Source organism: Anopheles cruzii, chromosome 2 (assembly GCF_943734635.1).
Source record: "Anopheles cruzii chromosome 2, idAnoCruzAS_RS32_06, whole genome shotgun sequence".
Classification (NCBI taxonomy): domain Eukaryota; kingdom Metazoa; phylum Arthropoda; class Insecta; order Diptera; family Culicidae; genus Anopheles; species Anopheles cruzii.
The window spans coordinates 33,558,500-33,570,002 of record NC_069144.1 but is presented as its reverse complement, the minus strand read 5'-3'; the positions used below and the strand labels follow the sequence as shown (position 1 = coordinate 33,570,002).

Sequence of the window (11,503 nt, the reverse complement as noted above, 5' to 3'; positions counted from 1 at the left end):
TTGTGATCACTTACATCTTTCGGAATCGTCACCTGCGTAGATGTTTTGTTATCCATCGCGCCATTGTTACCGGCGCCAAAGTTGGGTAAATTTCCGTTACCCAAATTGCCTCCAGCGCCGCCAAGGTTGAGGCTTCCCAGACTGCCCAACCCGATACCAGTGCTATTTCCAAAGTTGCCTCCCATGTTGCCGCCATTGATAGGATTAGCCCACGGATTGATGTAGTCTCTGTCTCTGTGCGGAAACAATAGTCAGTAAGTAGTGCAACATTGCTCGCCCACAAAACTAATCGTCACCTCATGCCACCTGCTGCACCGCCTCCGCCACCGCCAGTAACGCCTCCCCCGACAACCGTACCAACCGCACCACGATTCGTTCGATCGTTTCCTCGTTCGTAACCTCCACCGCCTCCGCCACCGCGACTGGAGCGTCCTCGGTCATCGAATCGATCTCCTCGCCGATCGTACCCACTTCCAGTAGCACCGCTGTTGCCATTGCCACGGCTACCAGCTCCGTTACGAAAAACACCTGCGCCACTACTTCCGCCGCCGCCACCGCCGCCGCCGCCACGATAGTTTTCACACAGCGTTTTATCCCCTTTTTTATGGATGGCGACGATCGCTCCCTCCAGTAAACCCGCTGGTAGCTGCTCTTCTCTCCAGGATTTGCTGACCATTTGGTGCATTACGGTCATCAGCTCAGAGCCCCCATACTTCAGCAGCTCTGGGGCAATGTTGTCCGGTCCTGTTGCCTTGTTACACTTGAGCTGTTGGATGGCATCAGCAACCTCCTCAATCGTCGGGTCCTCGACCGTTCTCCCGTCATCGTCAGTGAAGCTGTAGTCTGGATCGCTGGCTTCAGTTGCGCCATCATTTAGAAGTGTGTCGAAGTGTTCCTTATAGCGGTTAAGAACATCCAGTTCTGCAGTCAGGAGGTTGCCATCCCGACTGCGACACACGTTTATATGGGCTCTAAAACCACGGCGCTGATTGTTGATATTTTTGTAGAATTTGCGTGATTCGCTTGCGTTGTTAAGCTTCTCAAGGTCAAGTAACTCCGCCTCTTGGGTTTCGCGCTTCTTGCGGCGGTGCACCTGTTTCTCCTTGCTTCTCAGAGTCGTATATCTCTCCTTGTTGGCGCGCGTTTTGTGCTGCAGCATTTTCACACGGGCCTGGTTTTTCGTGGCGGTGATCTCTGCGCATTCATCGTCAAACCAGCTTTTATAGTGTGTAGGCCTCTGGTAGCCTACGCTGCTGGTTGCCGCTTCCGTTATTAATGTGCCCACCGTTTGCCACTCTAGTGCCTCACTTGTTCCTTGTCGTGCCTCCCGTAGCTTCTCGGCGATGCTGCGCTCATACGCAGCAGCTACCTCGGGGGCCCGCAGCCTAGCGACAGCTATCCGCCTCACCGTAGCCGGGCGGGTTGTGTGTGCCCGAGCCAGGCGTGCTCTTAGGGTGGCCACCACTAGGTAGTGGTCCGAGTCCACATTTGCCTGCCAGGCCGTCTTCACGTCAATCACGTCCGAAAAATGCCTGCCGCTAATCAGGAAGTGGTCGATTTGGTTATCCGGGAGAGCGTTATTCGGGTGCTGCCAAGTAGCCAGATGCCTGCGCTTGTGCTTGAAGAAAGTACTTTTTACCACCATTCCTCGCTCCGCAGCGAAGAGAATCAGTCGTTGCCCGTTCTCATTCGAGGTACTATGCAGGCTGAATTTGCCAATTGTTGGTCTATAGTAATAGTTTATTTAGTTTCCTGTATTTCGCTTTTGCCAAAATCGGTAGATGGTGATTATATGACTATCATTGCAGGAAGTTGTCTAAACTAATGAAATGCAAGAACCTCCCATATCTTTGACTATATCATTCATTGATTAAACGGCGAATAAGGCTAAAACGAAAATGTCACCAAAATCAAGATGACAGTGAGTTCAGTTCTGTAAAATTAGTTATGATACGAGCTTTGCGTTTTAGCTATTACTTTTTCTGTTAGATTTTTCATGACACTCTTAAGGTTTTCACAACGGGAAATGCCATAACAAACTGAAATACACTTCTGTTTTCACTGGTTACTAAAACAGTAGGAATATATATGGCCCTGCCAGTTTTTAGAAAAGTCGGTTGCCGTACACCACCACCGCATCTTTTCGAAGCTGCAATTTGTGTTAAAACCATATATCAAACGTAACCTCAACGCCAATGTCACTAAGTATGCTGTCATTTTACAGAGCTCCATTTTTTCACGTAGAGTTGATAAAGACAGTCATGCAGTAACACGTCATGGAAGGTTTAGGTTCTTTTTTGAGTTTTTATCGCACAGTGTAGCTCCGATTAGGAATCGCCCAATCTTCGTTTAGGCCAGATACAGTAGTGCTAGTAGGCAACTGATTTTGATTACAAATGGAAAAAAACAGGAACACAAAAAGGAATAAACAATGGTAGAAAACATGCTTTTTCAAACTTCTGCTATCTTTTGGCAATTGATTCTTATCAAACGAGAAATAATGTGAATGTTGTAGTGTGAAAAATTACCAAGGCTCATAAACTCTTCGAACCAAGACTGCGCATGAAGACTTGTTACAATCAATAGAATTAAGAAATGCCTTTGGATTTAGCATTCATACGTTTTGTTTTCATTTTTTGTGTCACGAAGTGTATTGAGCTGGGTTTATGTGACATGTAACAGAAATAAGTTGTATGTGATTGACTATTGGATCAGTATTGGACGGTAAAAACTAACTCTAGCCATAAACATTGTTGATTGATTGATTTCAGGTCTTTCTAGTAAAACAAAGGAATTCACTGGTCCGACAAATTCACACTTTGCTCATAATTCCAATTTAGAAATATTATAATTAGCCATCGAAATTTGCTCAATTTTCTTGAAACAATTTTGTATTAAAGGAATAATCATTTAAACGTTACCAATTGTATTTAGTTTGAATTTCGATTCTATTGTTTTCCTTTCCGAATTGCTCCAGCAACTAGGACAGGTGTTTTACGGTCATCGATCACCATCAGGAGATGGGAATAATGTGTGTAGTTTATATCTTCTCGTTCATTCTCACCACTTCATACAGCCCGCTCGTTTGAATTAGTTGCGGTTGAAGCCAGATCCTGTGCCACTAAGATTTTCACGAACGCTAGAGCAGAAAAAGATATGAAACGATTGAAAATTCATTAGTGAAACAAACGGAGCGTGGGCTAATTAGGTAAGTTAGCACATCACGATGAATAACTTACTAATAGTGTACTGTATTTAGTGAAGCATCCTCTTATTTTATCAATAGAGTATAGGCGACTATATATCTTCTTTTTGTAAAACACAAAGTCAGGTGTTCAAAACAGAATTAAAATGTTTTCAACATAAAGTTAACTATACTGAATTAATATTAACACTAAACAGAAAAAAGTCACATATCGACATTTCGATAACATTTGCAAAAAGCGCTTAAGCGCAGTTTGCAAGCGTTTAGTTTATAAAAAGCCAGCATTCAATGTCACAGTATGCGTCCACAAGAAAAGAGTTAAAAGTACCCAAACAGCAAAAAACAGTGGCATCAAATTACAGTATAACTCACATAGTAAAGCTACTTAAAACAGAAAGACGAAAACTCCACAGATGTACGAAAGAGAAACGCAAAGAGAACAAACGAAGCATACAATTCTTAACGGACATGCTGGCTTATGGACCATCAGCTGCCACGAACCCCAGTTCGACCAATCCGAAGACATTTCGCCAAGGTAAGTGAATAAATGAATTGAGGAGAGGATACAAAGCCTTCGGTGTAACAATTATCTACCAATTTATAAAATAACGAGGAGAGAAGCGGTGCCATCTGGACTTGGTTGTTAGCATCTGATATTCGAAACGCACAAATGCATTCAAGCACTTATCCGAATCCTGGAGCTGCCGTCACAAGCTTGCTCTCGGCGTCACTTTCGTCTATGTCTGATTGATAGGCTGCGGCATTAGCATTACCATTAGGAAGAATGTTAATTTACATTGGCCAAGTTCTTAGGTGCTTGTAACACTTGAATAAAGAAAGAAACGTAGGGAATTCCCAAACTGCCATCCAAAAAAAATGTTCTAGAATATTACCTTTGAAATAGAAACAATATTCAATTTCTTTTATTTTAGGTCGCCAAGGCAAAAAGTTCTATTTCTCCAACAAATTCTTTGCTTTCAATTCCAAATTCGATTGGCCAATTCTACACTACTTGGAGCGGTTTGAACGAGGAACTCAAATACCTATACTTAAAGGTAATTTTTCATATAGATAACTCGTAAATATGTGTTTGGTTTATATATTTCGCGATCGAAAATATATTTGTGTTTTCTTTTATATAATCTATATATATAAAAGAGTACCGCGTTATTGGCTCTTTATTCACAACTCAAGAACGGCTGAACCGATTTGGCTGAAAATTGGTGTGGAGGTAGCTTAGATCCAAGGGGGTAACATAGGATACTTTTTATAATCCGATCGCGTCACAATGAAGCCACAATACGCACAATGTGTTTTTTTTCATACTGCAACGGGACAAACAGAGCGCGCAACAGCAAACAATTGTTGGCTTCTTTTCTCGCTAATGAAGCGTTCCCCGCCCCCTCCCCACCCCTTACCCATCCAAATAAGGTCGACGCGATCTCTCCCGCTGAGGCGGCATCGACAAACGATAGACAGAGAGCGAAACAGCAAGCAATTGTCTCTCTCTTGCGTATGCTTACACTCTCTCTCACGAACGCCGAATAGTTTGGCAAATTGTCAGCCAGTGAGAGAGCCTCCAGTTTATTCTCGCGATCCGCCACTGTGAGCAATTGTTTAGCGACAAAGGCGGATCTCCTTTCTCATATCTCCTTTCATCCTTCGCGTCGTAAAAAAATTAACGTGCGTGGAATAATATTGAATACATTATTTTTAAGCACTTTCTTATTTCGATGAGTAATTTTAATCGTAGGGAAACATTTATCAGTAAGTATTTACTTAAAAATAGTTAAATTGTACCGTACCGTGTATTATTTGAGATGGGTTCGAATGTTTGGATTTTTTTTGTTTGGGAAAAATGTGAAGATTAACGTGTCAATTCCAGAAATCCTGATCTTGAGGTGAATAAGGAGATACCAGCTAACAATTAGGAATGCCAGCGCCAAATCGTGAACTGAATGACGTATATAATCGAGATGTTTGGCGCATGTTGCGAGATGTTTTGGAGGGGCAATGATTTTACTGTCCTGAAATTTCCGCCAAACACTGCCAGTAATTCCAAGATCAGCTGACGAAATGAAGTGCTTCTCTTCTTATTGGACAACAACCGTTGAACGGTTTTAGCCTGCACCAACCAGCGACAATGTTAATCTCTGATGCTCTTTCTAAACGTTCGTTTTTACGGGCCGGGTTGTTAGTCCCGCGCCAACCCCCCTGGAACGCCGGAATCGGGAATCGAACCCATGGCCAGCTGCGATACAGGGACGAGCGTTACCGACTGCTCCTATCACCGGGGGCCCATTGCCTCTGGGGCGAAACAGAGTTCGCCGGGCCTGCTAGTAGCTTCTAAAGGATGTACCATTAAACAAGCTCTTCGGAGCCGGGTTATCGAACGAGATGCTGGGTGAATTACTGTACGTTATGCAAACACGTTTTATTCCTGACAAGATCGACGTGACAAATATCATGCTGGAAATTGCGAAAAATGAATGTGTAAACATTCTTTCCTTACTTCTTAACTGTAATGATCGAAAAGGCAAGTAAATGTGTAATCTTCTTTAGTTACATTTCACTTTAAGGTTTTCTCTTCATTAATCCACAGCTATCAAAGAATTGCTCAAGTACATGGAGACACAAAATGCAAGCGAAAAAGATATCCAACAGATTCGAACGAAACTTTTTCGTGACTAGATAGAAAGAACACAGCACAGTTCCAACATTGGTTCCAACAAAATAAAAACGTTTTACCTTGGCTAAGAAAAAAAGTTAACAACGATGTTCTTAATAAAGTGTTGATCAAGCAATCAGCTAGCTGCACAATATCAGCTATCATGAATGCAACCCAAAACAAAATACTAATAAATACCTTTTTGAACACAAGATACGCAAAATCCCGCTGGGAAGCTGAGAACGGGCGGGACAAATCTGATCGATTAGTCCGAAGAACAGAGGTGCCCGGGCTTGTTGCCGGCAGAATCTGGGAATGGATCAGTCGAGTCGGGGAGCGATCATAATTACTTTATTGGCCCAATCGGTGCGTGCACACACAGTCACATCAACTATTCAATTAGCTTTACTACGCACCTGGCGGCAGGATTACCGGGTTTACGTATAATCCGCGGGATATTTTCACGCAACACGGAGAGGAGAGCCTATGTTTCTCGAAGCGTCGGGATCCTAAAATGTTACAGAAGGCCTGCGGTGAACTAGGTGTATCGGAAACAAACATTTATTTAATATGTGGTACAAAATGTTTAAAAAGGGTCTGGAAAGCGTTAAAAACGAAGCACGGCCAGAACGACAATCAACATCAATTGATGAACTCGTCTATAAAATCAATGAATTGGTGCTCCAAAATCGTTTGTTCACAGTCCGAGACCTTAGAATATCGAAAGGATCAGTGGAAACCATTTTGAGAGACATCCCAAGGAGCTACGATCTGTCGAATCGTCGGCGCGCCGACGACACGGACACCAAAACGGACACTAGTCGTCGTTAGAGTGTCCCTTTTGCCGACGATACGGACTATAGTCGTCGTTAATGTGAGAAATCAGTCCGGTCGTCGGCAAAAGGGACACTCTAACGACGATTAGAGTCCGTATCGTCAGCAGAAAGGACACTTCAAAGCTGACCGTTTTGACAACGCTTATTTTATCGCTTGTGAGACTTGTTTGTTTACATTAGAACGGTGTATCGTACCGTGTGTGTTATGTGTGTTTGCCAAACATTCTACGCAGTAGACGGCGACGGCGGGTCAGTGTAGTTCGTTTCGTTTAGTTCGTTGGATGTTCCGTGTTATGAGTTAAACTAATCGTTTCAACAATTATAGTTTTGTGCACCGATTGATGTCTTGTTCTATTTAAGCTTCGTACTTGGCCCATCGACAAATAGTAAAAACGCCGTCAAGCGACCCGCTGCCGCCAGATACATACACAGCGACTGTACCCGATCCAGATCTAGCATGTACCCGACGGCATGAATGAATGGTGTATTGCCATTCATTTGGTTTTGGAACGAGCATTTGGTGTGCGGCGATATGTTTTGAATCAGTTCAAACATTATAAAGGTAAGTAAGGTGTAAAGAAATGTATTTAGTGAAATGAGTATCCGTTTCATTGCAGGTTAGACGAGTGCTGGATAACTTGGAATTGAATGAGAACGATGTGCGCAGCAACTGCCAGGGAATGGTTGATGATCCGGCGACATTTTCAACAAATTTTGGAATTTTTATGAAGTCTTCAAATTACTTATGTTACCACGGTTTCGTAGTTCGGGAACGGGTTAAACCAACCGTGGGAACCACTGCTCAGAACGGAGTCCGCCTCACCGTATCGCCGTCGTCCGTATGGCGTAATATCGCGCACTGCTAAGTACCCCAGCCAAGCAACTGGACAAAGAGGTATGACAAGGGAAGGTAGCCTCCGCGGCCCGAGTTAGCCGTGATATTGCGTGGCGAGGGTGTTGCGGACATTCCTGCGCCAAAGCAACTGTACGGTCATGCGTGAGATAATCTATCAATCAGTAGTTCGGTTCAGTGGATTGTGAATCAGTGGATCAGTGGTAATGTTGCAGCTCACTGTGTGGGCCCTTTGCTGTGAGGTCGTTAGCGACGAAGGGGACCTGTTTTGAGCACTGATAGTGAGTTAACGCCAAAACGCGGTTTGCAATTATAGTTTGTTTAATCTGGTTTTTTAGCGACACTGATCGTCGTTTGTGGGCCACATGGATTCACTGATCGTCAAACGTAACATTAAACTGAAATGACTAACCGTAAATGGTTTTCGTTTGATGTTCCAGGTCCCCGTTGTAGCGCTAATGTTTATTTACTTTATGTTTCATTTTAGAACACAAGCCTGTCATGGTGGGACTGGACAACGCCGACAAGACAACCATTCTGTACCAGTTTCCGATGAACCGGTGGTTCACACGAGCGATCGGATCGAACGTGGAAGAAGTACGCATGCAGTTTACCAGATAACCAGTGGCAACTTCGTAAGCCGCTTACCGGTGACGGGTGTCCATTTGCCTCTTTTCTCATTCATTCGCCGTGCCGCGTATTTTCGTAACGTGCAACACGCAACTGTCAAAAGTTCATAGTCACAACTGGTTGTTTGTTCTTTTAACGCGCCTCGCAGATCGTGTGGAAGAATATCCACTTTTTGGTGTGGGACTTCGGCGGGCAGCAAAGCTTCGGGCCGCATGGAGCATCTACTACACAAACACAGAGGTGAGTAGGCGCCCGGACCTGCCCTAAGGACGATGGACGATGCAACGGAATGTACCAAAGGAGCACAAACCGCTTCTGACACCAAACTCATCTATTTCGTCGGATTCGCAAACATCGTCGATTGCCAGAGTGTTGTTGTTTCTCTGATGTGTAAACCGGACCCACCTCTCGAACGATAGATTGTAATGTAATACGTGCGTAGTAATAATATTGTAAACCCGGCGATTGTGCGTTCGTCGCTGGGTAACGTAACTAAGTTTGTATTTTTAAAATAAATAAATAAATAAATAATGAAAAATAATTTTACTGGCTTTTGTTATAATAGATTTAAATATTTGAAATGAGCTATAATTTTAACAAAGCTTTGCCATAATGAGCTTTTTTAGCTATAAAATGAGCTTTTTTGACAATAGGCCGTTTTGCAGTCCCGTGGATAGTCCGTTGGACGGTCCAAAGGACTGCAAAGCTGCTGCTTTTTGCCGTCCTTCGGACGGTCCAAAGGACTGTGCTTGGAGTGTCCGATGGTCCATCGGACACTGTATCGGACATAGTTGCTCCTTGGGGGACGGCCAACAAAGCCGTGATGAACCACGCCGGGCGCGCCATTATTTTTCGCCTTTTCTTAAATAGATCAAAGTTGAACGTTATTTTGTCGAACAGCACACAAGGGCTACAGAAAATTGTCGTGTCGCGTGTTTAAGTCGATCCATATCTTGCAAGGACTTTGAATGTTTCAGGCCTTTCAATTCAATTAAGATTAATTATTAACGGTAGAAACGGTGGACATCAAACCGAGCTGTGAATAATGTAAAAATGCACCTTGATCGCTGGTTGTTTGAAATCGTAGCCCAATATCTAAAATTTCTATCGAATTTCTCCAATTGCGTATAGCACTGCTAGGCACACAAAACATGCATTCAATTCGATAATGTTGGTACACCGGTTATTTGACAGCTGTCAAAGCTTCGAGAGGACGTGACGTCAAAAAACTCTTTTCCACAAGTTTTGTAGTGAGCGACAGTCGTGAATCTAAGCACAGAATGGTAATTATCTAAAATTATTAACAAAATGTATTATGTGCACGATAATGACACGGTAAAAGCATGTTTAACCGTTAAAAAATGCCGGCGCAGGTAAAAGCCATGTAATCGTGTTTTGCGATGCGCCAAAAGTTGGTAGGAATCGGCGCTACCACCGTAGCATCCTCTGTCGGTTCAACACCAAGCGCCTTATTTCGCAGCTTCATTCAAAAAAAAATGAAAAAAATCGAATTTGTGCAGAAACTAGAACCGATCAACTACTGCTAAGAGAATACTGCACTATGGTGTAAATTGCAGCTGAATGTTCCCTAATTTCCTCTTACCGTTTTAGGGTCGTGTACGTACAAAAACGGTCAAGAAAGCCTCAAAGGTTATCATCGAGAAATACTATACTCGCTTGACGATGGATTTCGACACTAACAAGCGCATTGTCGAGGAAGTGGCCATCATTCCCACGAAACCACTGAGAAATAAGATCGCTGGGTAAGCGCGTTCGAGACTTTTAGGGTTGCCGGGTTTTATATTAATAATTCATTATAAAATGTATTTCTGCAGTTTTGTGACTCACCTCATGAAACGCCTGCGTCACTCGCAAGTGCGTGGTATTTCCATCAAGCTGCAGGAGGAAGAACGCGAGCGCCGTGATAATTATGTACCGGAAGTATCAGCACTGGAGCAGGACATCATCGAGGTCGATCCAGAGACAAAAGAGATGTTGAAGCACTTGGACTTCAGCAACATCGTTGTCCAGCTGACAAATCCAACTGCTCCCGGTTATAGCAACAGGCGCAACTGAAGACGGGGTAATTTCTCAGCGCTTTCAGCCTGGAACACGTTAAAATGTAACTTGAAAGGCTTGAAGGGGTCCTACATAGAACATCCTCAAACGAAACTAAATTAAAACCACATGTAAACGAGGCGCAGAAAATGCGTTCGTGAAACAGTAAAAGTTGTATGTGTTTTATTGTTCCTATTCTGTTTTAATTTCATCTACATATTTTGTTAGCAAAATTTTTTTTTCTAAGACAACAGGCTGTTCACATCGTGAATGCTTATTAAGTCAAAAACATTTGTTTTAGCTAGCCATCTTCACAAAGTTGGTGCTTAGAAATACAAGTAAATGCTAATTAGAACCATCGTTTTTGTTTGGTTGCAGGGTGCTTTGTGTATAACGTACGATTATTGCATTAAAGTTTAAATGCTTTAAATGATTCGGTATAACCAAGACTGGTATTTTGCGGTAAGGCTGGAAGATTATGTTCATAACCTTCATTTCATGTTTTCTATATGTTTTGCCAAAGTGGTTCGATAATGGTACGACATAATATTGTAAGAAAAGAATATAACCCACATTTACTGTTTTCTCTGGCAATGACATTTTGAGTAGAGGGTATTAAGAGACAAGTCCAAACATTTGAAAACACAATTGCACGAAGTTAATTGACCCGGGGACCGGTTGGCCTGCAGCGGGCCATGATTCCGATTCTCGATACTGGTTGTCACTCAACCGGTTAAAGTTAAGACAGGGGGGCCAACAACCCCGCTCGCAAAAACGAACTGTTACAGAGAGCATCAGAGATTTACTTCTGATGCAGGAAAAGACCGCAAAGCGGTTGTCCCCGGAGAAGAAGAAGAACACTAAACTTCTTGTCATTATTGTACATATTAATATACTATTTTCTATGAACTTATGGCGCTGTTTTCCTCTAAAGAAATAGCGAAATGCAAGCTCAAATACAAACAACTGAAAAAACGAAGATGTGACTTTGATTTGATCTCTTCAGTTAAAATTACGCATGAAACCATATAAACACACCTTTGCTGTTTGAAGTTAATTGTTTCGCGTAACATTGAGCCGAGTTTTTTTTTAATTATAAATCGGAGTGATATTTTCCATAATATCTTCCGTGAAATTGGAAATGAACAAGAATCTGTTTTGAATGATGAATAAATATTTCTTTCTGCTCATCTCTCGTACAGGGTCTCTACCGAACATGCATCGTGGTAGGTGCCGTGTGTCGTTGAAAGCGC

General features: G+C 42.8%; 1 protein-coding gene and 1 pseudogene across 1 annotated transcript; both read left to right on the top strand.

Annotated features, from left to right (window-relative positions):
• Positions 1 to 1,915: 1,915 nt before the first annotated feature.
• Positions 1,916 to 8,659, top strand: LOC128278904 (ADP-ribosylation factor-like protein 5B; annotated as a pseudogene).
• Positions 8,660 to 9,406: 747 nt separating this feature from the next.
• Positions 9,407 to 10,443, top strand: LOC128277557 (40S ribosomal protein S17). Its single transcript, XM_053016032.1, has 3 exons — positions 9,407 to 9,475; positions 9,804 to 9,955; positions 10,028 to 10,443. Exons 1-3 carry the CDS (start codon positions 9,473 to 9,475, stop codon positions 10,266 to 10,268), a joined length of 396 nt encoding a protein of 131 aa, XP_052871992.1. The 5' UTR covers positions 9,407 to 9,472; the 3' UTR covers positions 10,269 to 10,443.
• Positions 10,444 to 11,503: the final 1,060 nt, after the last annotated feature.